Raw genomic sequence first — 26,170 nt, forward strand, 5'->3', positions numbered from 1 at the left:
GGCGGCAGTGGCACTGACTCGTGTTTCACCGAGTCCATGCCACTCGCACTGGCCTTGGCATCGGGGAGCCGAGTAGCGTGGCCTCTGTTCATCGTACTAGTCTTCGCGCGACTCGCCAACGGGTCATCACGTCGGCCGGCAGTCGTGGCACCAGCGCGGTTTTCTCACCACCTCGCCGCTGTGCGCTGTCCGATGTGTCCCGGCATGACGGCGCATAAATCCCAAGCTCTTTCATGCCAGGTCCGTTCCCACAAAGTTCAAGCACCAAAATGGCACCACCCCCCGCCAAGACTGACGACGAGAAGACGCACCCGCCCGCCGCTGCCAGCTTCGACGCCGACGCCGAGCTCGTGCCCCCCGCTCCGCGCGACGCGACCGCGCCCGGCGTGGCGCGCATCGAGGCCGTCGCGGCCGTGTGGAAGACGTGGGAGCGGTGGTTCTTCTGGCTCGCGCTGTTCCTCTTCTGCTGTGCGTGCCACCAACTTGGGGTGTAGGCCGAGCTAACACCGCCAGACTACCGCGGGTAGGCATAGGCGCATGCACGACATGCACGCCGCGACTGACCTGGTCACAGCCTCGACGGCATGACGCGCCCCACGTTCCAAGCGTTCGCCGTGTCCGAGTGGAATGTCGCCGGGCAGACTGCCACGCTCGCCGTCATCCGCGCGTGTATCGGTGCTGCAAGTCAACCAGTGTACGCCAAGCTGTGCGACCACGTCGGACGCCCGTTCGTGCTCTTCATCTCTACGCTCTTCTTCCTCCTCGGCACGGTCGTGTGTGCCGCCGCGCAGAACTTTGGGAGCTATATTGCCGGCTTTGTGATCTACACTTTCGGCTTTGGAGGGCAGAACAGTGCGTCGTCTGTGGCACGGTTAGGCTGACGACAGTGCTCATCTTTGCCGTCGCGTCCGACTTTTCGTCGATGCGCTCGCGCCTCATCTTCCTGCACGCGCCGTGAGTACGACGTTTGACAGCGCTCACACCCAGCTCCGTCCCGTTCCTCATCAACACCTGGGTTTCGGGCAACGTCGCGCAGAGCCTGATGAACACCACCACCTGGCGCTGGGGCTTCGGCATCCCAGCCATCATCGACCCGTTCACGACCTCGCTGGTGTTCGTGCCGCTGCTGCTTGGCCTGCTGCGCGCCAAGCGCCAGGGCCGACTCGAGGGCATCCGCTCCACGCCGCAGCTGCTTGCGTCGCCTGCCAACTGGCTCGACCTGCTCATCAAGGTCGACTTTATCGGCCTCGTACTCATTGCTAGCAGCCTGGCGCTCATCCTCGTCCCCCTCACCCTCGGCGGTGGGAACGCAGCCAAGTGGCGCACTGCGCCGGTGCTTGCGCCGCTTATCGTCGGCCTGACGACCACCCTCCCGGGTTTCATCATCTGGGAGGCCAAGTTCGCCAAGCACCCCATGCTGCCCAAGAAGCTGCTCAAGAACCGGCACATCCTGTGCGGGCTGGCCATCGCGCTCTTCTCCATCGCCTCCAGCTCGACGCAGGGCTCGTACCTCTACTTCACCCTGGTCGTCGCATTCGGCAAGAGCGTCGAGGCGGCGACGCGCGTGCGCAACATCACGTCGTTCGTCTCGACCATCGTCGGCATCATGGTCGGCTTTGCCGTGCGCCACTTCCGCCAGCTCAAGCCCTTCATCATCGCCGGCGCGGTGCTGTACATTGTTGCGTTCGGCCTGCTTATCCGCTACCGCGGCGGGCACTCTGTCTCCGACTTTGCCGGCCTCGTCGGCGGCGAGGTCGTGCTGGGCGTGGCGAACGCGCTGATCCAGTACCCTGCCACGACGGCGCTCCAGGCCGTGGTGCAGCACGACAACATGGCCATCGTGACGGCCATGTTCAACGCTTGGTGAGTGGGGGCGTGGCGGCGTCAATCAGACCGAGCACCTCAGCGAGCATCAGCTAACGCCCCCGCGCAGCTTCCAGGTCGGCGCGGCCATCGGCTCGGCAATGGCAGGCGGCATCTGGACCAACCTGATGCCGCGCAAGCTGCAAGCGGGGCTCGAGCGCGCGGGCATCCCCAACGCCGACAAGCTCGCGCTCAGCGTGTACGGCAACCCGATCAAGTTTATCGCGCAGTACAAGGTCGGCACGCCGGAGCGCGGGGCCGTCGACGGCGCGTACCGCGACGTGCAGCGCTACATCTGCATTGCGGGTATCTGTGTCGCGGTCATCCTGTTCGGGTTTACTTTCGGCCTCGACAACCCTCGCCTGGGGGACAAGCAGACCAACGACGAGGCCGAGCGCAGCGACTCGGACGAGGCGAGCGTCGATGAGAAGGCCAAGGTGGTCAAGGCCTAGTGGACCTAGTTGGGTAGGGCAGGGTCAAGGCAGGCTTTAGTAGTCAGGGTGGCCATCCCGCTATGCATCTTACAGTATGCGCCGTTAGTTGGGTACCACGTCGCCGGCACCCTAGTCAGCACCGCCTCGGGCTAGCACCACGCCAGAGTGTACTGCTGCTACCCATCATACATGACATGATCTATCAGTCGAGTCGGCGGCGTGCTCGCTCGCTCGCTCAGAAGTCGAGGCCCTCAAACACCCACTTGGTCTCAACGACGTGGGGCTTGGCGGCGTTGGCGAGCGCGTCAAGGTCGGACGTGTTGGCCAGGCCGTCGGGGTAGACGTGGGCGGCGTAGTTCCACGAGTATCCGCCGTGGCCGCGGATGCCGCGCAGCTCGCCGGTCGCCGTCTCGGGGATGATCTTCCACTCGACGTGGATCGTGCCCTCGACGGTGCGGCCCGTGGCCTGGGCGGCAAACGAGCCCTTCTTGCCGAAGACGGCGCCGTCAAAGATGGTCTGGCCGGCAAAGGTCGAGTCGAATGGGTTGTCGGCGTGGTGGGTGCTGGAACGAGCGTCAGTATTGGATGTGCACGGATGGGACCGGCGCCGGCAGCACAGCGCCAAGGGATCGGCTGGCCGAGTCCGGCCGGCGGCGACTGCCGCCAAGCCGACGTCACAGGCCCCGGAGCGTCTTACTCACCTAACGTACTCCGCGACGGCGAAGCCCTCGACGTCGCCCTTGAACTGGCGCTCGGCGTGGAGGAGGACGACCTTGATCTCGTCGTTGAACGGCTGCGAGGTCTTGAGAGGCTCGGGCTGCTGGAGCGTGCCGGTGAAGTGGGCGGTGGCTGCGAGCGAGCGCGAGCGCGTCAGCGCGAGCTCGGCGACCCCAGCTAGTTGGAGGCTAGCCATGTCTCATGCCTGGCACGAGACCGCCCACACACACACTACTCACCGTGAACGGGGGCCATTTTGCTAGATGTGAGAGACGAGTTTGTTGAGATGCTGGGGGGGAAAACGCCATGCCGCACGGCCTTTATGCACGTCCAGCGGGGGGCGGTCAGCAGTCAGCGGGGGTCAGCGGTAGCCAGCCAGTGGGAAGCATCCGGCGACGACGCATGCTTGGCCGCGCGCCATGGAGCATGCTAGAGGCTGCTCTGTGGTAGGATACAGTGCGCCATGGCGGCTTGGAGGCGTAGAGGATGGCGTCAAGAGTCGCCGTTGTGCGCCGATGAGATGGACCGTGGCGCGATATGGCCCGAAGGAGTAGGAGGAGGTAGGATCGACGACGAGTGCGGGTGGGTGGGTGTCGGCATGCCTCGAGGCTCGACGGGCCGAGACTTCTGACGGCTGCCTGGTGCCATGCTAGTCTCGCGTGGCTCAGAGATGCATTGCGGGGTGGCCCGGGTGGCCGGGGGTGACTGCGGTGAGTTGCTCATCGGTACGTCAGTCGTCTGTCGCTAGTGCGTGCACTTTGCATGCATGTTTGATGATGACCCTCGGGACGGACCTGCCGCCGCCGTGGTGCTGCTGCGCTGCCCACCTCGCCTCTGGCCAGCGTCCTGTCGATCGGGGACTTTGAATAACAAGTTGCAAGGGGTCGATGTCACAGCCGTCGATGTTTGTTTGCATCCATGCCCGTGGTGTCCTCGGGAGTTGTGCACTCCATCGCTTGCCAAGTCCCCCTAACTTTATAAGCGGCACACCAACCTCTGCTGCCAAGCACTCGAACAAGGTTTGCGTAGTCTTGACGCGCTGCACAGGGAGGTGGGCCAGAGCAATGGCACGCACAATCACGGCACAGCGCGCGCGCGCGCTGCCCCTCGGCCCCCCCGGCATGACACAATTCAATACCTCTGCTCGTCCTCCTCAGCATCGCGTCGGTAAGGACAAGTGTGAAGGCACGCACACAGGCAGCACTCACCTCGCTTGCCTCTGATGTTCTGCGCCGCAGTCCGATCAACGTCAGCGCGGGACAGGTCAGTTTGGTCAGTTTGGTTTCAAAACAGGTGACTGTTTGGGTAAGAGAGCAAGCGAGAGGTGCAGGTGCAGCACCAGCAGCAGCACTGATCGTCGAGGGAGGGCTTGTTGACCGAGTTGGATGATGCACGGGGCGTTGTGGCTGCTGCTGCCCCCTCTGCCTCTGCTCGACAACCACCCCCACCCACTTGGGCGTTTCACACCTCTCACTCGTCCTCTTCGTCCTCTTCGCCTTCACTTCTTCAGCTGCTGAGCAACTGCACCCCCCCTCTTGCCTTCACGCCGTCCATCTCGACTGTCACTGTCGAGGTCAAGGCACTCACACTCTTTCACCTCGTCGTCGACGTCGAGCACAACCACAACGATCACGCTGCGCGGACTCGTCCCCTAAAGCCCGACAAAGACAACAAAACCTCTTCCTCCTCTCCCCCCGCCCCTCTACTCGACAATGCTCGCCTCGGCTCACGTCCTCGCCGTCGCCGCGCTCGCCTTGGCCCCGGCGGCGCTCGGCGTCACAAACTATGCCGACGACTTTGTTGCGCCCAAGACCATTCTCCAGGCCGGGTTTGACGAGAGGACGATCCTCGCCCAGCAGACGCTGGTGCAGTGGTCAAACAGCCTCAACGGCAAGGCCGCCAAGATGGCCAACGGCACCTGGGCCGTCGTCAACAAGAACTACCTCGCTCCCAGCGGCGACCCGCACGACTACATGTCTTGGAGGCCTTAGTACGTCGCTCGCTTGCAGTTGCGCCGCCGATCGACCACGGGCCCGTTGCTACTTTCGCACTCGCACTCGCCCCCTCCTTTACTAACGCCCCACCCAGCTTTTGGCCCGACTGCTCCCAGGCCGGCAACACGACCGAGCTCACGTACGATGAGAGTGAGTCTGCGTTGCGCGCACGTCGCGACGACGCGGGTGGCTAACCTCGCACAGTCTTCAAGCAGTGCGAGTTCAAGAACGAGGACGGCCACCTCAACCCGAACGCGCGTCTGATCAACAACATCGGAGACTTTGACGACTTAGCCAACGCCGTCTGGTTCAACGCACTGACATGGGGCGTGACGCGCTCGCCGACCTACTCGAAGCGCGCGATCCAGTACCTCGACACGTGGTTCCTCAACCCCGACACCAAGATGAACCCCAACCTCAACTATGCGCAGATGACTGGCGGCAAGGACGGCCAGACGGGCTCGCACACGGGTATCCTCGACCTCAAGCCCATGGCCAAGATTGCCTCTGGTATCCTGCTGTTCCGCGAGGGCAACGCCGAGGGCTGGAACTCGACCTTTGACGGACAGCTGCAGGACTGGGTCAAGGAGTACATTGGCTGGATCACGACCAACAAGATTGCGCTCGAGGAGAAGGCCGCGCCCAACAACCACGGCTCGTTCTACTACACGCAGCTGGCCGCCCTGTACCTCATCGCTGGCGACAATGACAACGCCATCGCCACCGCCAAGGAGTACTTTGAGGGCAAGTTTACGTCGCAGATCCTCGAGAACGGCGACCAGCCCCTCGAGTCGGCGCGTACCCGTCCGTACCACTACCTCGCGTACAACCTGGCCGCCATCGTGACCACTGGCCGTATTGCAGAGTATGCCGGCGCCAACTTCTGGAACAGCACCGCCACCAGTGGCGCGGGCATCGAGAAGGCGGCCGAGTTCGCCATGGCGTACCCCCCTGGCGTGGACAAGGTCGACGAGCTCTTCCCCATCATCGGCGCGATCGGCTCCATCTTCGGCGACCCGGACAACAAGTACGCCGACTGGCTCAACACGCAGTCGCAGGGCAAGTACGTGTCGGACGCGTCATTCCTCTGGAACCAGCCGCTGTCTGACAGCGGCAACGGCAAGGGCTCGTACATCACCTTTGCCGGCGTCGGTGGCACCAACACCCTGTCGGCGGGCGCCACCCCCACCGGCGGCACCGCCAAGAAGGGCGCCAACCCCTCGGCGTCGCTCGCGGCCATGACCTCGGCTGCGGGCGTCAAGGCTACATACTCGTGGCAGCTTCTCTTCGTCGGCACGTCGCTCTCGGCCATGCTCCTTCTTTAATGACATTGTAGACTTCTATACACGTAGATCCGAGCCTGGGCCATGGATCTGGTTTCATGGTGCGGGGGCCGTCGCTGGTGGCCATGGCCACCACGGTGCGAGCGCGAGTGGCGCCAGTGGCTCGCGCCGCGCCGTTCGACCTCGCTCGGCCCGAGGCGTCGTTGATTTTTTTGTTACCCTTCAGGTGCGAGTTTGGCACGTCGACCCCCCTCTAACCCTGACACCCCCGTCTCACCCTGGCACATTGCACCCAAACGCGCCCCCGCACCTCGACACTGCACTTGAACCACACAGCGCAATGCATTGTGCATTAGAAAAAAACCTGGTACGTGCGACAAACTGTCCTGGGCCCCTTTGTGCCCGTTTGCGAAGCCCACCAGCCGGCCCTCGGCATGGCACCGAGCGCCGAGTGTTGGTTCTACTCTCCACCCACCCACCCCGCGCCGCGGTTCCCTCCGGCCTACCTGCCCCGGTCCCTCCGGATCGCCGGATCGACTCGGCGCGTCGAGCCCTGAGGACGGCGAGGCGCGGGGCAGCCGGCTCGCTCGGCGCGTCATGCCCCGAGCCGACTCGCTCACCCCACTCACTTACGCCGACAAGCGCCTCAGCTCTGCCGTGACGCTCTCGTCACGCATCCACAGGCCCTTTGCGACTGCCGAGTCGTTCATCCAGTCGATCTTGTCCTCCCTAAAGTCGTCCTGGATGACGCTCAGCGCGCCGGGGATGATGCTCAGACTGTTCTTGTTGGCGGGGAAGCTGTGCTCGGGCCACTCGGGGAGGCAGTCGCCGTTCGGGTCGGCGTGGTACGCAAAGTTGATCCAGTAGTCCATGAGCTGGGTGGAGAGCGTGATCTGGTCCGGGGTGTAGCCCTCGGACGCGCCCTTGGCCCACGCCTCGCCAAACGTGTACTGCAGGTCGTCCGAGTGCGTGCTGCCGAGCTGCGGCTCCTCGCACGGGCCGGTCGCGTTGAACAGGTACGTCCACGTCTTGGCGTTGCCCGCAATGTTCGAGTTGCGGATGAACCACCGGCGGCGCGAGTTGAACGCAATGTCCGTGATGGCGGCGGCGAGCTGCTTGAACGCGGCGGGGAGGCCGAACGTCTCGGTGCCGGTGCCGAAGGGACTGGGGTGGGGGGTGAGCATATGTACTCGATCAAAGCCGCCTCGCGACACCACTTACGCTCCCTGGGTCGGGTCAGCAGGCCAGCGCTGGAAGATGCCGTCGGCGATGGTGGCGGCCGGCGGCGCAGGGTACAGGAGGCCGAGGGCGATCTGCGCCGCGCCGGGGGTCGACAGCAGGCTCGACTGGGGGATGAACGCCGTGCCCTCGTCCTTGGTGGCGCCGGTGATGAAGGGGACCTTGGAGACCTTGCCTGCGCGGAGCAGCTCTGCCGGCGAGGAGGGGATGAGGTCGCCGTCGATACTGGGCGCGAATGTGAAGCCTAGCGAGTACTGGAACTGGGACTTCATCGCGTTCTGCGCCTTGAGGAGCGCGTTCTGGTCGAGCTTGCCGAGACATTCGAGGCTCGCCGCAGTGCCATTACATCCTGCGGCGGCGACCAGCGCGTCATAGGACGCCTGGAACGTCGTGCCCGTCGGCCCGATAGGCGCCGTGCTGGCTGAACCGCTCTGCATGATCGCGGCGCGGAACAGCTTCTGCTGGGGGTTGAGCAGCAGGTTGGCGATGGAGATCGCGCCCGCGCTCTGCCCAAACACGGTCACCTTCTTCTTGCAGCCGCCAAACTTGCGAATGTGCTTCTGCACCCACTGGAGCGCGAGGATCTGGTCGCGGAGGCCGAGGTTGCCCGCGCCGGCAGCAGCAATCTCCTTGCCGTACCCGAAGCCCCAGATGCCGACGCGGTAGTTGATCGTGACCAGAATGACGGGCTGGTCGGACACGGCGGAGTAAGGGACGAGCCCGGCGTTGTTGTAGTAGACCTGCGAGCCTTCGATGAAGCCGCCGCCGTAGCTGGGGCGGGGGTCAGTACACACAGCCAGCATCGACCCCGCGCCACTCACATCCACACCATGACGGGCAACCTCGCCTTGCTGCCGGCAGACCCGGCCGGCGCAATGACCGTGAGCGTGAGGCAGTCCTCGTCGACGTCGGCCGCGCTGGCCTGCATGCATGACTTGGGCGTCTTGGTCGCGTCGATGCTCGCGCCGTACTCTGCCATCTCGGGGCGCTTGAAGCGGTTCGGGCCAAGGACTGGTGGTGCCGTCAGTGGGGGGGTGTGGGGTGGGGGAGGCAGTGGAGTGGAGCAGTCGGCAATGGTGTTGCCAGCCAGCGTCAAGTCGCCGGCGTAGCAAACAGCAAACAGCCTTTCTTCGCTGTCGTCTTCGTGCTCGCTGCGCTCGCACTTGCACTCGCTCTCGCTCTACTCACGCGGCTTGGCGAACGGAATCCCCTGGAACTTCTCAATGCCCCCCTGCTTGAAGCCGTTGACCGTGACGCGGCGGCACTGGGTCGAAGTCTTGATGTTGATGAACGTCGATGCCGGCGTCTTGGGTGCAGTCGCCCAGTCGGCAGGGTACGCCGGCGCCTGGGCGGCGGCCGTCGCGAGAGTCGCGAGCAATAACCAGAGGCTCGCCTTCATGATGCTGAGGGGAGGGGAAAAGGGGGAGAGGGGGCGAAGTGGTGCGCGCAACCACGTCGGTTGTGCTTAAGAGGAGCAAGCACATGGGCGGTGCATAGCCTACTACTGCGTGCGTCCACACTCGCCGGTCGGCGCCCGTTAGGTCGCATGCGGCGGAGTGAGCGAGTGGGTCAGGAGTCAAGTCAGTTGTAGGCCAGTCATGAGGGCCCATGGCCCACCACGAGCACTTGCAAGGCAAGACAGCGTCATGCCCGACATTCCGCTTTGATAGCCGAGAAAAGCTCTCTGGGCAAGGTGGGCACGGATTAATGCATCCTCTCTGCTTGCATACGTTGCCCCGCAAGAGATCTTCAGGGGTCATGGCAGAGCATAGCCAGAGCATGGCCTGTAAGCCAGAGGTCCCAGTTGCTCGGGCATGTGGAAGTAAGCCAACGCTAAGTGACGCCACTTTACAGCAACCCCAAGCAAGTGCGGGGCTGCGTGCGGCACCATGTCCTGCGTGCTCCAGCCCACCCCTACTCGCTCCTGCTTGCTCCAGCTCCACGCGCTATCGGCGTCTAGAGCCGCGGCTGCGTGACTGGAATCGAATGCACACAGGATGCTCTTGCTCCCTCTTGGCAGCACACACGCACGTCAAGGAGGAGGCACCACTGGCCAGCCCTGGCCCACAACACCGGCGAGCGGCAATGAATTGAACCACAGTCTTTCCTGACACGGTGCAGTGGCTCGCTCGATCTGACCCAGACAAGACACTTGGATATGAGCCTTTCAGGTGCGTTGAACAGGCGCTGAGTGACACCTGGCCCAGCCGAACGCGGCAAAGGCAGACCGACCGACCGACCAGTCCTTACCTTACGCCGGGCAATGTAGTGGTACGTAGACAAGCCAACCTGCCAAAGTCGGTCGAGGCCCAGCGAGCCCAGCGAGCGGCCAGCGGAACAACAACAAGCGCAAGGCTACTACTACTTATTCCGCGCGCACCTTAACTCCGCATCGGACGCAGCCTCGAAGAGCTCGGCGCCGTCGGTGGCCGCAATCGGCGTCGGCGGCGACGGTAGCGGCGGCGTAACAACGGCGTAACAATCTGATTCCGTGACATCTGTCGGCCCTTGGCCCTCGGCGTGACGACAACAACAACCCCGCACTCGATCCATCCGCCATCACCACCACGACGATGACTCGGCCGACAATATCAAGAATAGCAAGGCTCGCTGGCCTCGGTGCGCGCGCGCTGGCCACTTCCGCGCCGGCGCGAGCCTGGGGCCCGCGAGCTACCGCCGTCGAGCTGAGCTACGACACGGCCGTGCCGCGCGCTCCAAGTGCGCCGGGGCACGCAATGGTCATCTGCCACGGGCTATTGTGCGTTGCTGGCGTGGGCTCCGGCTCTGACTTGGGCATGGTACTGACACCACACTCGCAGCGGCTCAAAAGCCAACTGGCGCGGCCTGGCCACCCGCTTCGCCGACAACTTAGGCATGACGGTGTACACGCTCGACCTGCGGAACCACGGGCGGAGCCCGCACGCGACGCCGCACACGAGCCAGGCGATGGCAGAGGACATCGCGGCGTTCATCGGCTCGCAGAGCGCGAGCCGGATCCACCTCGTAGGGCACAGCATGGGCGCCAAGGCCGTCATGGCGCTCGCGCTCAACGCCGAGCTCAACGCCAAGCTCCACACGCTGACGGCCGTCGACATGGCGCCGGCGAGCGAGCCCATCGAGCCGCAGTACAAGGGCTACGCGGAGGCCATGATGGCCATCGCGGCCGCGGGCGTGAGCAAGCGCGCCGAGGCGGACGCGATGCTCGCGCCGTACGAGCCCGTGGCGTCTACGCGCCAGTTCCTGCTCACCAACGCCGTGAGCGTCAAGCGCGCCGACGGCAAGACGGTGCTCGGGTTCCGCGTCAACCTGCCCGTGCTGCACGACGCGATCGACGGCCTCGGCGAGTTCATGTACGACGCGTCCGAGCCGTCCCACCCGACATGGGACGGACCCACGCTGTTCCTCTATGGCCGGAACGCAGACTACGTCCGCGACGACAATCTGCCCGCCGCGCGCGCGTTCTTCCCCCGCCTCGAGGCCGTCGGCGTCGACGCGGGCCACTGGGTGCATGCTGACCAGCCCGACGAGACGGTGCGGGTCATCTCCCAGTTTGTCAAGGCACACCTCGAGTCATAACAACAATGCATTACAGGCGCCGGCGCCGGGTCTACACGCGCCTACCTGCGCTTCTTGGGCGGACACTTCTTCTTCGGCTTGCTCGTGGTGGTTGGCTCGGCGCTGGGCGCAGACGCGGGGGTTGCGGTGGTGCCCGGTGCCGCGCTAGACTCGGCAGTCGGGCTCGACGCCGCGGTGGGGCTCGACGCCGGCGTGGCATTCGACGCCGGCGTCTCGATCGCGACGGCCGCGGCCGTCCCTGACGCCGACGTGAGGTGCGTCATCGCCGGCGTCGGCGCAGCTGCGAACGGGCCGTTGGTGGGCAGCGCCTCGCCGGCGGCATTCGTCTCCGAGAACGTGTTACACACCATGATGTACGCCGCCCCGTCGATGACGCCGAGCTCGATGATGTCCGGGTTGTTCTGAATGGGGCGCCAGCCGACGCCGGCGTGGCTCGCTGTGAGGGCGCACTCGGTCGTGAGGCCGCTGTGCACGCTGCCATAGAGACTCGTGCTGCGCGTGAACGAGAACCACGGGCACAGCGGGCTCTGGTACTTGGTGTACGGGCACTCCCTTGTGCGCTCGATCTCCTCGCTCGCGCCAGGATAGAACGGGTACGCCTCGGCGTGCGGCTCGGTCGTGGTGTAGCCTTTACAGAAGCGCAGCGGCTGGTCGCCGTGCAGGCCTCCGGGCACCTCGTCGCACGTCGTCGTGGTGAACACTGAGTGCCAGTTGAGCGTGTATGTCAACCCGAGGGCGTTGGTCGTCAGGACGGGCTCCGTGAGGAAGGGGTACGGCGTGGTGGTCTCCTCCGCGGTGGGGGTGGGCGGGGCCGTCGGCGTGGTGATGGTTGGCCCCGTGGCGCCCGTCGCGCCGGGCGACGGCCCGACCCCGCCAACGCCGACGCCGACGTCGCCGCTGTGCGTTGCGGGTCCGGCCGGCGCAGACTCGCCAGGGCTCGCCGTCTCGCTGGCCGTAGGCGAGCCGTCGCCGACGCCGCCGACGCCAACGCCGACCGAGCCGCTGTTCGTCGCGGGTCCCGGGGCAGCAGAGCTTGACTCTGCGCTGGGCTCGGGGCTGGGGTCGGGGGTGGCGCTGCCTTCGTCCGAGGTAGACGCCGGCGCGCTCTCCTCGCTCGACGACGAGTCCCCACCAGTCGGCGCGGCCTCCTCGCTGGTGCTCGACGACCGCGATGCCCAAGGCGGCGGCACGTACGTCGCGGTCCCGCCCCAGTACCCCGACGAGGGCCCGACCTTGGTGACCTTGAACGGGCCGCCGCCTTGCGAGATCTCCGGCAGGGCGGACCACGAGATGGGGAGGGAGGCGGCGCGGTTGTTGTCGGCGGGGTCGGACGCGCCAGAGTCTGGCGGGGCGTCGTTGGCTGCGGTGGGCTCGGCGGTGGGCTGTGGGTCGGATGAGGGCGAGGCGTCACCCCCTAACGCGTCGCCGCCTGCTAGGCCCACATCGACGCCATTGTCGTCTTGTCTGCTCGTTAGCGCGGCACGGGGCAGTAGCTCACCGCTTGACCGGGTGCGTCGTCACGCCCGACAGAAAGAGGAGGAGCGAGAGGGACGTGAGTGCGCGCATCGTCGTGAGTTGTGAGTGCTGGCCTGGGGCACGACAGCGCGCAGGCAGACTATATACCAGCGCGTCGAGCAGCCCAGCTCGCTCGACCCGGGCGGCTCGACGCGCGCGCCGTCGTCAATGTCAACAACCAACGATGAAGCGCGAGGGGACGCGCGACGAGTCATCAGTCCAACACCACCGCTCGCGTCCTCTCGTACATACACCGTTTGACCCTGCTCCTGCTCCACTCCCCCTGCACATGCATGACAACGTCGTCCCAACCAGCCAGCAGAGTGAAACGCAGCTCGGTCGTAGCTGACACGGTTGTCATGTTGCTGGGTCGCGCTCTTCCTGCAGGCACGTCAGACGAGGTTGTTTGGTCAAAAAGTCAATCTTGGATCTTGGGCCGGACAGGATCTCAAACGTTACGGCAACAGAGGCACTGACTCGTTTTAACTCGAACTACAACTGTACAACTGGGTATTGACGCGTACTGACTCGGCGTGGGTGCAGCGCCTGCGCTGCATGCACTGTTGTTATTCGGGCGGGCTATGGGCCGGCGTGGCGCCGGCGCCTGCACTTGGCGAGCGGGCGCGGCGCGGCGCCCGAGGACGAGGCGGTCGCGACGCGGGTCACGCTGGGCACTTGCACGAGGGCAGTCGGCGCCGTGGACGCAGCAGGCGCGACTTGGGTCGGCGTGGGTGCCGTCGGCGTGCCACCGTCGCTGCGACCCACGCTCCCACTCGCCCTCGTGCTCGTCGGCGCCGGGGCAGCAGCCAACGGCCCCCCCGCCGCGGCAGTCTCGCTCGTCCCTGCACCCACAGGCGACAGCAGCGTCACCGTGCGGTCGACGCACGTCGACACGGCGTGGAACACGGGGCCGTTCTTGAGCGGCAGCATGAAGCAGTTGCGCGTGACGGACAGCACGGGGCTGGGGGCCGGCTCGGTCGCCGTCGGCGTCGGCGTCGGCGCGTCGTCGCACATGGTGATGGGGTGCTTGTCGCCCACGTTCGGGGGCAGGACGGCGCACGAGCGCGTCGGCGCCGGCGAGGGCGCCGTCGGCTCGACAGAGGCCGGCTGGGCCGTTGGCGGGGCTTGCGCCGTCGGCGTCGGGAACGACACGGCACACTCCTGCCGCTTACGATCGCAGCCAGGAGTAGGCGCATACGAAGGCGGCGCCTGCGTGACGACATAGCTCGGCGGCGGGCCGCTCGGCGCCGACACGTAGTCGGGGGGCTGGATCTCGCCTGGCGCCGGGACGGGTGGCTCGCCGCGCACCACGTCGTCGAACACGCTCGGGCTGACGTAGCATGGGACGGTACGCGCGACACACGCCGTGAGGCTCGTGACGATCTGGCCCGCGTGGCAGTAGCCAGGGTACATCTTGCACAGGACCGCGGCGGCCACGAAGATGACGGCGCCGCCGCCGCCCCCTCCGCCGGCTGCGGCGGCCGCGATCCAGATGCCTGCTGCGCTATGGGAGGAGGTGGTGGTGGTGGGGAAGGCTGCGTCGGTGGGGGGCGGGGTGGGGCCCGCCGGCGGGGCCGTCGGCTCGCTCGAGTCCGCGGTGGGGGCCGTGGTCGCCACTGTGGCGCGGTTCGTCGACTCGTTCGTCGACTCGACGGAAGACGACGACTCGTGCGTCGTGCCAGACGACGCAGGCGTCCCACTGGCCTGGCGGGTGAGCGTGGATACAGCGGAAGTGGCGGAGGAGGGTGGAGCTGCAGACTGCTCTGCAACATTGCGAGTAGTCGCCTGCTCAGAGTCCGCCGACCGCGTCGTCGGAGCAGCGGTGGCGTGCGAGATGACGGCGCCCGTCTCTCCCGCCGACGCCGAGCCAGCCACGTTGTCCGAGGATGGGGCGGTGGCGGTAGGCTCTGCCGAGGTCGTAGTCGTTGCAGACGCGCTCTCGCTGGACGCAGTGACGGACTCGGCGCCGTCGATCGGCGACGCACTGGTCGGTGTCTCCAAAGTCGACGGCTGTGCGTCGCTCGTGGCGGCCGCCGAGGCCTCTACCCCACCAGAGGTCGTGGTCGTACGCGACGACGTGCCACTTGTCGACCCCCCATCGCTGCTCGGCCCGCGAGTGACCTCCTCCCCTGGGTCCGTCTCGGTATGTGGATGTACCGCGGACAAGCTAGCCGACGCCGTAGGCGCCGAGCTGGACCCCGACGCTTCCGCAGGCGTGGGCTGCGAGCCCGCGTCCTGGCTCGTACCAGTGCCCGTGGGCGTCGACTTGCTGCTCGAGTCGCTTGGTTCCGGCGACTGGGTGGTCACGTCGCTGCTCGCACCAGTGGACGGGGAAGTCGTGCTCTCGCTCGACGTCGGAGCGGAGGTCGTCGACGGGGTGGGGTACGTGAACGCCGGCCCCTTGTCGCCGCCACTCCCCCCGCCACCACTACCGCCGCTACCATGCCCCGCAGACGTCGCCGCCGAGCCCTCCGCAGTTGTACTCCACCCGTCGCCAACCCCGCTGCTAGACGACGCCGCCGCAGCGCTGGGCGCCTGGCTGCCCGACTCGGGCGGCGGGAGCGAGGGCAGGGGGAGTACTGGCAGCAGGCCCGGGTCGAGGGGCACGCGAGGCGTGTCGCGCGCCGCGGCCGCCACATGCGGCTGGGTGTCGTGTAGCGGCCGGCCGGCGGCGGCTGTCAGACTTATGAGTATGAGGAGGGCGGTGCGCATCGTGCTCGTGGGGCTGCGGGCGACGGGAAGCGGAACAGGTTATATCTGGACGTCGCGTCTGGAGCGTCGCCACAGAGGCGGCAGCTGCAGGCCTCGTCCGCGACACCTCGTCGCGACTACAGCAACAACAACAACATGATTGAAACACTCGCCCAACCGGGGATAAACGCCATGCCAGAGCCGGACTCGCGACGTCGCCACGACCGTCACCTCGAGCTGGTCGAGTTGCAGTGCGTGCAATGTCGTAACGGGCCCCACTCGGCCCCAAGGCCACCCACCCAGTTCTGGCATCGACATGCCGGCAAGACTGTCCGACGCGTTCCCCTGGCCCCCTTCAACCCCTCGTTCCTCGACCAACGCCGAGCGTCACAACGCGCACAAAGACAAAGACAGCCGCGATGCATACAGCGCACCTCCTTACTCGGGCCGCTGGACCAGGCGCACCCCGCGCGCAGACTTGACCAACAGCCAGTCGAGCCACGACACGGGCAGGAGCGGCAGGACCCAGCGGAACAGCCAGCTCGGGACGCCGTCCCAGATCTTGCGCGGCGGCGAAGGGCTGGTCAGCGCGCGCGCCAGGCGTGCCGCGACGTCGGCTGCCCGCGCAGCACCGCCCGTGCGCTGCTTGTCGCCCCGCATGTCGGCCTCGATCGCGGGCCAGTTGGCATAGTACCCGCTCGGCGTGGGCCTGAACAGGTCGTAGATCTTCTGGCGGTTCAGCATCGCCGTGGACACCATCACTAGGGTCAGCGGGGAAGGCGGGGGCGCCGCTTACACAGCTCGAGGGTGATCACGCGGATACGCAGAGGGGCGAGCTCGCGGCGCAGCGTGTCCGACAGCGTCTGTAGGGCTGCCTGCGCTGGCTCAGCATCATCCCACCCCCCGCCCACACGCACCTTGCTCGCGCCGTACGACCCGCTAAACGGCGGCCCATACACGGCCCCACTGCCGACATTGAGCACGACGGCGTCCCGGCCCGTTTTCCCAGCCTCGACGAGCAGGTCGGCGAACGCCTGCGTCACGGCCAACGGCGCAAACGTGTTGACCTCGAACAGCGCGCGCAGCCGGTCGAGGTCGACGTCGAGCAGCGGCGCGCGCCCGCCCACGCCCGCGTTGTTGACGAGTATGTCGAGCCGGCCGTCCTGCGCCTCGATCACGTCGACGGCGGCTTGGATGCTTTCTTTGTCTGTCACGTCGAGTTCGATGAGCTGCGTCGTTAGCTGGACTGGGGAGGGGAAGGTGGGGAAGGGCACCCACGTTCAGACCTTCCGCCGCGAGGTCCGACATTGTACTTGCGCGCCGCGCAGTCGCGTACACCTTCACCCCCTGACGGTGCAGCGCTAGCGCGAGCGCGGCGCCGAGACTCGACGGCTCGGAGCAGCCCGTGATCAGTGCGACGCGGGGCGGCATAGTGCGGTTGAGGTAGTGAGGTAGTGGGTGGTTGTGATGTCGAGGAGTTGGGCGGCGTCGCTATCGCTCTCGGCTCGCGTCCGTCGTCTAGAGTGGTAGCCGGCGGCATTGGCGGCGCGGGTAGTGAGTGGGCTGGAGCGGAGCCGACGCTCCGCTGTGGATTGTGGCATGCGGAGGGGGCCCCGAGGCTGGACCGCCGTCTCCGATGTCGTCGGCGTCGGCGTCGGCGACAGCCCGAGGGCACCTAGGGGCGCGGGCGGGATAGCTGCTGCCGTGCGTACGGCTCCGCGACGCCGCGGCGGCGTCACTGCCCTCGGGGCGACAGCAACCTGCCTACAATAGCCAAGCACACCTACGCATGCTGCTATGCTCTCTATATTGAACGGCCTCACGATGGCCTCGTGCACGCAGTATCCTCATCCACGATCGCGTGTATGCACGAGTCATCCTTTGCCTCATCGCTGACAATATCCGCCTCGGCGACGCGCCACGCCGAGGCCACCCGCCGCAGTCCGCACAATAAAGGCGCGCTTCGTCAGCCCGAGATGTCGTCTTCACCCATCATCTCACTGACGTCCGGTCCGTGTCCAGCGAGCCCCCGCCACGCAATCTTAAGATGTGTTTTATCACTCTGACACCCCCCACTCACACCCACTAACATGCCTCCCCGCGTCGCCCTCATCACAGGCTGCTCCGAGCCGACGTCCCTCGGCGCGGCGCTCGCGCTCGAGCTGCACCACCTCGGGGTGAAGGTGTACGCGACCGCGCGGAACGGGAGCACGCTGGCGCACCTCGCCGCCGAGGGCCTGAGCGTGCGTCTTGCCATGTCTCCATGTTGGCTGACACCAGACGCTCGAGCTCGACGTCACGGACGCGAAGAGCATCGCTGCCGCCGTGGAGGCCGTCACGGCGGCCGACGGGCGGCTCGACATCCTCGTCAACAACGTCGGTTTTAGTCTCATAGGCTGGCTGACGCCCAGGCTGGTGTAAGCGGCCCCGCGCCCCTCCTCGACACCGACCTCGACCGCCTGCGCGCCCTGTTCGAAGTCAACGCCTTCGCGCCGCTCGCGCTCACGCAGGCGTTTGCTCCGCTGTTAGTCGAGGCGGGCAAGGGCAGCCCCCTCGACGCGGTCGTGCTCAACGTCGGCAGTGGGGCGAGCTATGGCCCGCCGTTCCGCGGCGCATATGGGAGCAGTAAGGCCGCGCTGCAGATCCTCTCGGACGTGCTGCGCCGCGAGCTCGCCCCGCTCGGCATCAAGGTGGTCACGCTGGAGCTGTGTGCGTCGCCGCTCCCTTGCCCTGGTGTACGTCTCGCTGACCCGCTCCCCAGTGATGGTGTCCACCGCGCTCCTGAACGGCGCGAAGCCGTTCGACCTCCTCTCACCCACGCCCTCGGGGTACTACGCCAACTGGCCCGAGATCGAGGCGGTGAACGAGGCCTCGATCCTCGCGCAGGCGAAGCAAGCCCCGCCGTCGCGCGACGTCGCGCGTGGCCTCGCGCGCGTGCTGACGAGCCAGGCGCCGCCGCGCAAGCTGTAGGCCGGCGCGCCGGCGTGGATCTTCCGCTGGGTCGTGCCGCTCCTGCCTGTTGCGTGGCTCGATTACGCGCACGCCTCTGCGACCGGCGCGCTCAAGCTCGTCCAGCGCCCGGCGTAGTGTCTACTGTAGTCTATGCACCGTGTTGTGTCCCGTCGCCGCCGGGCTGAGGCAGCGATTGCCAACTCCCCGCGCGCGCCTCGTGATGGCGCGGGCAAGCGTCCACTCGTCGTTGGCGATACCGCGGGCGGCGGCGCTGTTCCAGCGCCCGACCGTCGGCGACGCGGAGCCGAGTGCACCGCATGCAGGTCCGAGATGCGCCGTGACTGAATTGCATGCACCGAGGCCGGCCAGGTCGAGCATGCGGCGCGGCGAGTCGGGTCTTGTCCTGACTCCAACGGGTCCGACCCCGGTTGCCCTGCCGCCGTGCCGCCGTGCCGACTGCTCGGCATGACGTCGAGCTGCCTCGCCCATATAAACCCCCCGACACGCGTCCAACTCACGCACATCGACTCTTCTTTCACTCTCTCTCCCACCACTTCACACTCGTTACCATGACCACGACCACCCCTCGCGTCGCCCTCGTGACAGGCTGCTCCGAGCCCGGCTCGCTCGGCGCGCAGCTCGCCCTCTCCCTCGCAAAGGAGCACGGCTTCCGCGTGTTCGCGACGGCGCGCAACACCAAGTCGCTTGCCGGCCTCGCTGCCGAGGGCCTCGACGTGGGTGCATGCGCCGAGTTCCCGGCTGACAACACTCCCGCAGACTATCGAGCTCGACGTCACCAAGCCCGAGGACATCGCGGCCGCCGTCAAGACGGTCAAGGACGCGACCGGCCGCCTCGACGTGCTCGTCAACAACGCCGGCGTGGCAGCCCGCGCGCCGCTGCTCGACACCGACCTCGACGGCTTCCGCCGCCTGCTGGAGGTCAACCTCGTCGCGCCGCTCGCCATCACGCAGGCGTTCGCGCCGCTCCTCGTCGCTGGCGCTGAGGCTGCGGGCCAGGACGCGGTCGTGCTCAACGTCGGCAGCGCAAGCGCGTGGGGTACGCCCTTCGTGAGCGCTTACGGCGCTACCAAGGTACGACGTTTGGGTTTCGGTTCGGTGCTAGCTGCATTCCACGGGACGGACGTAGGGCGATCTGTAGCAAGCTGACACTCGCACGCAGGCCGCCCTCCACTCCCTCTCCGACTCGCTGCGCCGCGAGACGGCCGCCCTGCACATCAAGGTCATCACCGTCGAGCTGAGCACGACGCAGACGCCGATGGGCTCGGGCGAGAAGGAGATGCGCATCGTGTCGAGCACGCCGTCGGGGCTGTACGACAACTGGGACGAGATCGACGCGGGCGTCAAGAAGGCCATGGGTGACAGCTTTGCGAGCGCGCCCAAGGCCGGTGACGTCGCGCGCCGCTGGGCCGCCGCGCTCGCGTCGCCCAAGCCGCCCCGTAGGATGTGGGACGGATACCTCGCCTGGGCGTTCCGCTACCTCTTCCCCCTGCTGCCTGTCGCCAGCGTCGACCGCGTCATGGGCAAGTCGATGCGTACCGACCTGGTGCGCGACCCGCTCGCCAAGGCGTAGGCAGGCAGGCTGGAGCAATGAGCTCCCTCAGATGTTCCTTGTTGTGCCCTAGATATCACTATGGTCGGCACACTGCCGACGGCTTAGACATTCATGAATCAGATTTACGACGCGTCGACCGTGGACCGTCCACCTCGGTGTTCTGCACGCAAGTTGGCGTGCTCTGCTGCGTGCTGCGTACCTGCTTGCTGCCCGCATAGGCACGTGTGAGTGTACATGAGAAGGGGTCGAGATGGTGTGCGAGATGGTATTTTGAGCATTCCAGCGGAACGGAACGACCACGGCCGAGAGGGCAACTCGCCCGTTGTGCTGCTCGCTGCTTGCTTGCTTGCCCGCGTCGTGCCCGTCGTGTTCGTCGAGGGCGAGTGCGAGCAGGGCAGTGGCATTAGCGACTGAGCGAGGGAGCGAGCGAGGAGGATGCATGTCAAGCAGCAGCGTGAACCGCAACAGCATCCCCGCATGCCCCAAGTGCCCCGTCCGTCCTCGGTCGAGGTGACCGAGTGAGCCGTGGGTTGTGATGCGAGCTCGGCACGTCGTCGGCAGCTGCCGACGACGACGAGGGGGGAGAGTCGTGGATCAGCAAGCATTGTGGCCCCTCTTCGTACAGCTGCTCGCTGCCCCACCTCTCCCCGCATCGCATCATCGCCCCCCGCATATGCGCATGGATGTGGCTAGATACCCGAGTCGTCGACGCCGACGGCGATGTCATGCGTGATGACCTGATATACGCTCGGGTAGAGCGGCAACAACAACAAAGGCCTTGGCGCAAGATTTCCGGGTCGAGCGGCGGAGATGGCCGCTGCGAGGTTGCTCGGCACGCTCGGCCTCGGCTTCGGCGGCGGCGGCGGCGGTGAGATGCTATCGCCGCCGTGTCGTGCACGCTGCCCGCCGCCGACAAGCTCCAGCGCAGCATGGTGACGACCTCGCCCCGTTCTTGACCAGTGGCGAGCGAGGTCGCATCGCGCAAGTCGCAATCGCGGGCAAGGTGTGCGGGCGGGATGTTGCCGCGGACAAGAAGAGCAAGGGCCCTATCCACTTGGCCGAGGCAGGCAACTCGTCGCAGCCAGCACGCACGTCGCAAGGCTCAAGGCTCAAGGCTCGGGTGCGAGTCGGCGCGCGAGGCGGGTGGGTTGCCTCTGACGCCTCGGTACTACCCTCGCTGCTCGCCTGCCTCGGTATTCCGTGCTCTAGAGCTATCGATAGCGCGCACATGACCCGCTGCTGCAGGCTACGCACCTGGGTAAACTAACTGCACAACAATCGCAGTGGGCCGCTCGAGCATGACCAAGCCATAGCGTATCCGAAACAACTAAATACGTTGCTACTGCCGGCCGGGACAAAAGTGTCCCACAACCTCCCCTCCCTGCGCGCGCCATGCCGGATACCATAGAGCGCGACTATCCCAGCACGCCGACGACAGCGACGGCGGCCACCGTCGTCGCCGACGAGGGCAAGGACACCGCGGCCTACAGCTACGACAATGACACGCCGCCGCTGTACCCGCCCAACGAGAAGGACATGGCGTACGTGCACCAGAAGGCCGACGACGACGCCGAGGCCGCCGTCGAGGCTGCCGACCCACCGCTCCCAACGCCCGCGCCGACGCCATACGGCCCCGCGCCCGACGGCGGCGTGGCGGCGTGGCGCGCCGTCGCGGGCCTGTTCTTCGCGTCGTTCGTCCAGTTCGGCATCGCCAACAGCTACGGCGTGTTCCAGGCATACTATGAGACCGGGCCGCTCAAGCACTACAAGGCCGACACGATCAGTTGGATTGGCGCAACGCAGCAGTTCATCCTCTTCTTCGCGGTACGCCTCCTCCGTCGCCTCCCCCGCTGACCCCCTCCCAGTCTATGTTCGCGGGGCGCGCGTTCGACGCATACGGTGCACACGCCATCCTCCTGCCTGGCAGCGTGTGCCTCTGCCTCTCGCTCTTCATGATCAGTCGTAAGCTTGCCCCGGCCCCGTGGGCGCGCGCGCGCCGCCGCTGACGCCGCCCCAAGTGTGTAAAGAATACTACCAGTTCATGCTCGCCCAAGGCATCCTCTTCGGTGTCGGCTCGAGCATGATCTTCACGACCGTCATCTCGACCCCGCAGCAGTGGTTCGACAAGAAGCGCGCGCTGGCCGGCAGCGTGGCCATCTGCGGGAGCGGACTCGGCGGGACCGTGTGGCCCATTGCTATGCAGCGGCTCTTCAGGCAGATCGGTGAGTCCCAAACCGAGCCGAGCGCAGCGAGGCGAGGCGGGCGGGAGTGGGGCAGGCCGACCAGAACGAGGCGAGGAGGGCGAAGAGATGCCACCCTCGTCTGCGACGTCCCCTCCTGGCCTTGCCACCCCGTCCCCGCCCGCCGCCGCCCTCGTCCGCCCCTCCGTGTCCCACTAACATCCCCAGGCTTCGGCTGGACGCTCCGCACGGTCGGCTTCATCGCGATTGCGCTGCTCGCCGTGTCCAACGCGCTCGTGCGCACGCGCCTCCCGCGGCGCAAGCCTACCCCGCTACGCGGCTTCCACAAGCCGCTCATCTCCGAGTGGCCCTTCTTCCTGTTCACGTGCAGCACTTCGCTGTGCTGCTGGGGCATGTTCACGCCCTTCTTCTACATCTCAGTGTATGCGCGCCACCTCGGCGCGACGGCGACCCTCGCGTTCTACTGCGTGTCGTTTATGAACGCCGGCAGCACTCTGGGCCGGCTGTTCGCCTTCATCGGCGACCGCTTCGGGCGCTACAACGTGCTGATCATCAACACGTACCTCACTGCCATCTTTCTGCTCGGCTTCTGGGCCGGCCTGCCCGCGCCGAGCGCGGCGACAGCCGCCCAGGTCGCCGCCGAGACCGCCGCGGGGCCGAACGGCACCGGCGGGCTCGGCAAAGCCAACAGCAGCGTCGGCGCGCTCATCGCCTTTGGCGTGCTGTTCGGCTTCACCGTCGGCATGATCATCTCCATGATCCCGCCGTGCATCGCGCACATCTCCAAGCCGCACGAAATTGGCACGCGCATCGGCGTCATGTACACTGTCATGTCGGCGTTCACGCTGTCCGGACCGCCAATCAACGGCGTGCTCATGGTCAAGTATCCCGGCACGACGGGCTTCCGCGCCGTCGGCCTCTTCTCGGGCTTCAGCCTGCTCGTCGGCGCCTTCTTCGCGACGGCGGCACGGCTGGCACTCAACCGCAAGATACGCGCGATTCTGTAGGCAGGCAACAACCATCCAGGGCATCTAGACTCATATAGACTCATCTGCATTTCATTCGGTCTTTGGCGTGTCACCCGCCGATGGCGCAAGCACCAGCCCCGCGCTGGTACTCGTCCGCAGGATCCAGTCGAGCAGCGCGACAGGCAGGAGGGGCACGACGAAGCGGAACACCCACGCCGGGAACCCGTCCCATATGTGCCCGCGGGGCTTGGCAACCAGCTCGGCCGCGAGGCGCCGCGCCACGGTGCGAGGTAATGGCCCGCTCGCGGCATTCTTCACCATCGTGTGTTTGGCCGCCGCGTCCAGCTGCTCCCAGTTCGGAAAGAAGCCCGACGGCTTGCCGCTGAGCAGCGGGACGCTCTTGTCGCCTACTGCCATCTGCGTCTGCACCGAGCCGAGGGAGACGGTCACGACGCGGATGCGCAGGTTGGCGATCTCGCGGCGGAGCGTGTCGGAGAGGGCTGTCTCGGCGGCCTGGGGGTGTGAGCGCGAGCGAAGCGGCGCGAGCGAGCGAGCCATCGAGGACGCCAGTCATAAGCCTGCTCCCGACCCACCTTGGACACGCCATACGCGCCCATGAACGGCAGCCCGATAGCCCCGATCGAGCTGATGTTCGCCACGACGCTATCCCGCCCGCTCCTCAGCGCGCCGGCGACAAGCAGCCCCGCACACGCCTGCACCATCGCGAGCGGCGCGAGCGTGTTGACCTCGAGCATGGCGCGCAGTGCGGCCAGGTCGGTATCGAGGAGCGGCGAGCGGCCCATCACGCCCGCGTTGTTGACCAGGACGTCGAGGCGGCCCGTGGCGTCTTCGAGCGTCGTCACGGCGACGCGTATCGACGCAGGCGAGGTCACGTCGAGCTCGAGCGTCTGCGCGGGTCAGCTGGGGAGGACAATGGGACTGCTCACGTCGATGCCCTCCGCCGCTAGACCCGCCATGCTGCCCACGTTGCGCGCGGTCGCGAACACCCTCAGCCCGTGAGCTTTCAGCTCGAGCGCGAGCGCGGCGCCGATCGACGTCGGCTCGCCGCAGCCTGTTATCAGTACGACGCGCTGCTCCATGGGAAGTAAGTGTGGTGATCCATACGGTCGTTCCCAGCTTTGCACTCAAGTTACGCTCGCTGCATGCGGTTGGTTAAGCGCACCCCAGGCTCGCCTGTTGTGCCCATTGACGTCAGGGTGTGCACTCTGCCACGCCACTTCCGTCGGCATCGACAATGCTCTGCTCGGCGACGGGATGCATCTACGACCTAACGCACGACCGGCTTGCGCACCATCTCGCGCACCTTCATAACGCGGCGGAGCATCGCGTCGAGCAACCACGTCGCGAGGAGCGGAATGACCCAGCGCGAGATGAAGCTGGGCACGCCAGCCCAGATCTTGCGCGGCGGGCTGTCGGCCGCGAGCGCGGTCGCCACGCGGCGGGTCACGCTGGCGGCGTCAGGCGCGATGGAGTGGTTACGCAGCATCATGGCCTTCGTCGCCGCCTCGAGCTCTTCTGTCGGCTTGTACAGCCCCGTCGGGGTGCCTGCCAGCTCGAACACCTTGTCGCCGGCGCTCATCTGCGTCTTGATCGTGCCAAACTCGAGGGTCACGACCTTGATGCCTACGTCGGCGACCTCGCGGCGGAGCGTGTCGGAGAGGGTGGTTGCGGCGGCCTGGCGGGGCGTGAGTGAGTGCATAGTCTCTTTGTAATCGCCTGCGGCGCCCACCTTGGAGACCCCGTACGCGCCGATAAAAGGCAGCCCGTCCTTGGCCGTACTGCACACGTTTGCGATCACGGCGTCGCGCCCGCTCTCCGCCCCGCGGACAAGCAGCGGGACGCACGCCTGCGCGAGGGCGAGCGGCGCGATCGTGTTGATCTCAATCATGGCGCGGAGCGCGTCGATGCTCGTGTCGAGCAGGGGCGAGAAGCCCGCCACGCCCGCGTTGTTGACCAGCAGGTCGAGCCGGCCCGCCGCGCGGCGGATGGACTTGACTGCCGCGGCGATCGAGTCGGCCTGGGTGACGTCTAGCTCGAGGATCTGGCGTCAGTCGGGTGGCGAAGGGTGGTCGATACTCACGTCGAGGCCCTCCGCGGCCAACCCCTTCAGCGTTTCGACGCGCCTCGCACTCGCGAACACCCGATAGTCGTGTACCTTTGCCAGCTCGAGCGCGAGGAGCGCTCCCAGTGACGAGGGCTCAGAGCAGCCCGTGATCAGCGCGACGCGCTTGCCTGTCGTCTGCGTCATGGTGAGTGATGGTCTGTTTGAGAAGTGTTGGAACTCGTCGTGGCCGTTGTCGTGGTCGCCGTGTGAGTCTCGCCGCCGAAGATAGTTGGTCGGGCTCGGGCTTGGGCCATTGAAGTACGGCACGCGTTCGGCCACTTGTGGCATCTGAAAGCTGGTCCACGCCAGTCGACCCCGCTGATAAGCGTCATATCGCGATCACTATGTAGCGCGGGCTGCATCACCATGGACATTAGCGACAGTGATGCCATGCCATCGTCTGCACGTGGCGAGTAGTGGGTGGATGGTGGCAGCCAGTTCCAGTCAACAGACAGGTCACCTTCACCATACTTCCATCTGCGGCTTCCCCAAAGCCGCGAATGTCAACGCTGGCCAAGGTCAGCAGCAATTGGCTCGGGAAGGCCAAGCGAGAGATGCGAGGTCGCAAACCGCCTCGTCAAGTCCCGGACCGACCTCGCCGCCCCATCGAACAGTACACGTCGCAGCATCCCTCCAGCTGGAAGCCAATACCAATCCCCCGATCCATCCAATACCATACCCCCCGCGCAGTGGCCAATATCCACTTCCGAATCCGCCTAAGCAGTGACCGAGATACCCAGCCGACCATAACCTATCGAGAGGCGTTTGGGCGAGTTCAAAAGCAACGAGAAAGACCCAGATACCGTACCCGCGCGGGGTAGGTTGGGGGGTATGCGGTCGAAAGAGACACCCTCCCTGCCCCCTTATAAGACAAAGTCACCCAGATCCCGATTAAGCGAACCGGGGCCCTGGCCGCCACCCACGGATATGTTGCTCCCCCCCTGGCTCGCGTCGGGCTGGATATCTCCCGCGAGCGGAGTACTGCGCGGCAACTCCGGCTAATCGATGTGCGGAGCGGCCGTAGCGAGCTGGCTAGGTG

The 26,170-nt window shown here is 66.3% G+C and overlaps 13 protein-coding genes across 14 annotated transcripts; 6 read left to right on the forward strand and 7 right to left on the reverse strand.

The window, feature by feature from the left end:
- The first annotated feature begins 262 nt into the window (after positions 1-262).
- sit1_0 (Siderophore iron transporter 1) lies at positions 263-2,399 on the forward strand. The gene is made up of 6 exons (XM_062770101.1): positions 263-468; positions 514-523; positions 575-852; positions 888-954; positions 988-1,863; positions 1,934-2,399. The coding sequence occupies exons 1-6, from the start codon at positions 270-272 to the stop codon at positions 2,313-2,315; spliced, it is 1,812 nt and encodes a 603-aa protein (XP_062626085.1). The 5' UTR covers positions 263-269; the 3' UTR covers positions 2,316-2,399.
- Positions 2,400-2,463: 64 nt separating this feature from the next.
- Positions 2,464-3,358, reverse strand: LOC62_03G003567 (uncharacterized protein). Its single transcript, XM_062770102.1, has 3 exons — positions 3,254-3,358; positions 2,999-3,146; positions 2,464-2,860 (listed from the first exon to the last, which is right to left on the reverse strand). Exons 1-3 carry the CDS (start codon positions 3,267-3,269, stop codon positions 2,533-2,535), a joined length of 492 nt encoding a protein of 163 aa, XP_062626086.1. The 5' UTR covers positions 3,270-3,358; the 3' UTR covers positions 2,464-2,532.
- A 1,368-nt stretch (positions 3,359-4,726) lies between these two features.
- Positions 4,727-6,333, forward strand: LOC62_03G003568 (uncharacterized protein; the record flags this gene model as incomplete). Its single annotated transcript, XM_062770103.1, has 3 exons — positions 4,727-5,004; positions 5,103-5,158; positions 5,213-6,333. 3 exons carry the CDS (start codon positions 4,727-4,729, stop codon positions 6,331-6,333), a joined length of 1,455 nt encoding a protein of 484 aa, XP_062626087.1.
- Positions 6,334-6,620: 287 nt separating this feature from the next.
- ARB_02369_1 (putative secreted lipase) lies at positions 6,621-8,987 on the reverse strand. Its single transcript, XM_062770104.1, has 4 exons — positions 8,719-8,987; positions 8,352-8,541; positions 7,513-8,301; positions 6,621-7,455 (listed from the first exon to the last, which is right to left on the reverse strand). Exons 1-4 carry the CDS (start codon positions 8,927-8,929, stop codon positions 6,921-6,923), a joined length of 1,725 nt encoding a protein of 574 aa, XP_062626088.1. The 5' UTR covers positions 8,930-8,987; the 3' UTR covers positions 6,621-6,920.
- Positions 8,988-9,641: 654 nt separating this feature from the next.
- On the forward strand, positions 9,642-11,471 carry SPAC22H12.03_1 (Abhydrolase domain-containing protein). Of its 2 annotated transcripts, XM_062770105.1 has the most exons (3): positions 9,642-9,701; positions 9,800-10,288; positions 10,350-11,471. In XM_062770105.1, the coding sequence occupies exons 2-3, from the start codon at positions 10,104-10,106 to the stop codon at positions 11,104-11,106; spliced, it is 942 nt and encodes a 313-aa protein (XP_062626089.1). In that variant the 5' UTR covers positions 9,642-9,701; positions 9,800-10,103; the 3' UTR covers positions 11,107-11,471. The 2 variants fall into 2 exon arrangements, with proteins under 2 accessions (XP_062626089.1, XP_062626090.1); XM_062770106.1 differs by having other exon boundaries at positions 9,642-10,288.
- LOC62_03G003571 (uncharacterized protein) lies at positions 11,148-12,672 on the reverse strand (the record flags this gene model as incomplete). The annotated part of the gene is made up of 2 exons (XM_062770107.1): positions 11,148-12,570; positions 12,605-12,672. 2 exons carry the CDS (start codon positions 12,670-12,672, stop codon positions 11,148-11,150), a joined length of 1,491 nt encoding a protein of 496 aa, XP_062626091.1.
- Positions 12,673-13,200: 528 nt separating this feature from the next.
- Positions 13,201-15,630, reverse strand: LOC62_03G003572 (uncharacterized protein; the record flags this gene model as incomplete). Its single annotated transcript, XM_062770108.1, has 2 exons — positions 13,201-15,296; positions 15,612-15,630. 2 exons carry the CDS (start codon positions 15,628-15,630, stop codon positions 13,201-13,203), a joined length of 2,115 nt encoding a protein of 704 aa, XP_062626092.1.
- A 112-nt stretch (positions 15,631-15,742) lies between these two features.
- On the reverse strand, positions 15,743-16,790 carry cctT_1 (Short-chain dehydrogenase cctT). The gene is made up of 3 exons (XM_062770109.1): positions 16,591-16,790; positions 16,109-16,541; positions 15,743-16,073 (listed from the first exon to the last, which is right to left on the reverse strand). Exons 1-3 carry the CDS (start codon positions 16,741-16,743, stop codon positions 15,751-15,753), a joined length of 909 nt encoding a protein of 302 aa, XP_062626093.1. The 5' UTR covers positions 16,744-16,790; the 3' UTR covers positions 15,743-15,750.
- A 612-nt stretch (positions 16,791-17,402) lies between these two features.
- On the forward strand, positions 17,403-18,282 carry cctT_0 (Short-chain dehydrogenase cctT; the record flags this gene model as incomplete). Its single annotated transcript, XM_062770110.1, has 4 exons — positions 17,403-17,555; positions 17,593-17,688; positions 17,724-18,021; positions 18,074-18,282. 4 exons carry the CDS (start codon positions 17,403-17,405, stop codon positions 18,280-18,282), a joined length of 756 nt encoding a protein of 251 aa, XP_062626094.1.
- A 522-nt stretch (positions 18,283-18,804) lies between these two features.
- Positions 18,805-19,966, forward strand: ayr1_0 (NADPH-dependent 1-acyldihydroxyacetone phosphate reductase). Its single transcript, XM_062770111.1, has 3 exons — positions 18,805-18,998; positions 19,042-19,356; positions 19,445-19,966. Exons 1-3 carry the CDS (start codon positions 18,834-18,836, stop codon positions 19,853-19,855), a joined length of 891 nt encoding a protein of 296 aa, XP_062626095.1. The 5' UTR covers positions 18,805-18,833; the 3' UTR covers positions 19,856-19,966.
- A 1,263-nt stretch (positions 19,967-21,229) lies between these two features.
- On the forward strand, positions 21,230-23,045 carry apdF_0 (Aspyridones efflux protein apdF; the record flags this gene model as incomplete). The annotated part of the gene is made up of 4 exons (XM_062770112.1): positions 21,230-21,661; positions 21,703-21,799; positions 21,856-22,059; positions 22,246-23,045. 4 exons carry the CDS (start codon positions 21,230-21,232, stop codon positions 23,043-23,045), a joined length of 1,533 nt encoding a protein of 510 aa, XP_062626096.1.
- A 51-nt stretch (positions 23,046-23,096) lies between these two features.
- Positions 23,097-24,106, reverse strand: cctT_2 (Short-chain dehydrogenase cctT; the record flags this gene model as incomplete). The annotated part of the gene is made up of 3 exons (XM_062770113.1): positions 23,097-23,519; positions 23,600-23,914; positions 23,954-24,106. The coding sequence occupies 3 exons, from the start codon at positions 24,104-24,106 to the stop codon at positions 23,097-23,099; spliced, it is 891 nt and encodes a 296-aa protein (XP_062626097.1).
- Positions 24,107-24,294: 188 nt separating this feature from the next.
- On the reverse strand, positions 24,295-25,275 carry cctT_3 (Short-chain dehydrogenase cctT; the record flags this gene model as incomplete). The annotated part of the gene is made up of 2 exons (XM_062770114.1): positions 24,295-25,068; positions 25,108-25,275. 2 exons carry the CDS (start codon positions 25,273-25,275, stop codon positions 24,295-24,297), a joined length of 942 nt encoding a protein of 313 aa, XP_062626098.1.
- Between the last annotated feature and the right edge of the window lie 895 nt (positions 25,276-26,170).

This window comes from Vanrija pseudolonga, chromosome 3 (genome assembly GCF_020906515.1).
Source record: "Vanrija pseudolonga chromosome 3, complete sequence".
NCBI lineage: Eukaryota > Fungi > Basidiomycota > Tremellomycetes > Trichosporonales > Trichosporonaceae > Vanrija > Vanrija pseudolonga.

Coding starts and splice junctions, on each gene's coding strand:
- ayr1_0 (XM_062770111.1), top strand. CDS start 18,834: ATGACCACGACCACCCCTCGCGTCGCCCTCGTGACAGGCTGCTCCGAG. Junction 18,999..19,041: donor TCGCTGCCGAGGGCCTCGAC/GTGGGTGCATGC, acceptor ACACTCCCGCAG/ACTATCGAGCTCGACGTCAC. Junction 19,357..19,444: donor GCGCTTACGGCGCTACCAAG/GTACGACGTTTG, acceptor ACTCGCACGCAG/GCCGCCCTCCACTCCCTCTC.
- ARB_02369_1 (XM_062770104.1), bottom strand. CDS start 8,929: ATGAAGGCGAGCCTCTGGTTATTGCTCGCGACTCTCGCGACGGCCGCC. Junction 8,302..8,351: donor TTGCCCGTCATGGTGTGGAT/GTGAGTGGCGCG, acceptor CCCCCGCCCCAG/CTACGGCGGCGGCTTCATCG. Junction 7,456..7,512: donor GCTGACCCGACCCAGGGAGC/GTAAGTGGTGTC, acceptor CCCCCACCCCAG/TCCCTTCGGCACCGGCACCG.
- LOC62_03G003567 (XM_062770102.1), bottom strand. Junction 2,861..2,998: donor GCCGTCGCGGAGTACGTTAG/GTGAGTAAGACG, acceptor CGCTCGTTCCAG/CACCCACCACGCCGACAACC.
- SPAC22H12.03_1 (XM_062770106.1), top strand. CDS start 10,104: ATGACTCGGCCGACAATATCAAGAATAGCAAGGCTCGCTGGCCTCGGT. Junction 10,289..10,349: donor GTCATCTGCCACGGGCTATT/GTGCGTTGCTGG, acceptor CCACACTCGCAG/CGGCTCAAAAGCCAACTGGC.
- sit1_0 (XM_062770101.1), top strand. CDS start 270: ATGGCACCACCCCCCGCCAAGACTGACGACGAGAAGACGCACCCGCCC. Junction 853..887: donor CGGCTTTGGAGGGCAGAACA/GTGCGTCGTCTG, acceptor GGCTGACGACAG/TGCTCATCTTTGCCGTCGCG. Junction 955..987: donor CTCATCTTCCTGCACGCGCC/GTGAGTACGACG, acceptor GCTCACACCCAG/CTCCGTCCCGTTCCTCATCA.
- cctT_1 (XM_062770109.1), bottom strand. CDS start 16,743: ATGCCGCCCCGCGTCGCACTGATCACGGGCTGCTCCGAGCCGTCGAGT. Junction 16,542..16,590: donor TCGCGGCGGAAGGTCTGAAC/GTGGGTGCCCTT, acceptor CTAACGACGCAG/CTCATCGAACTCGACGTGAC. Junction 16,074..16,108: donor CGTGATCACCCTCGAGCTGT/GTAAGCGGCGCC, acceptor CGCTGACCCTAG/TGATGGTGTCCACGGCGATG.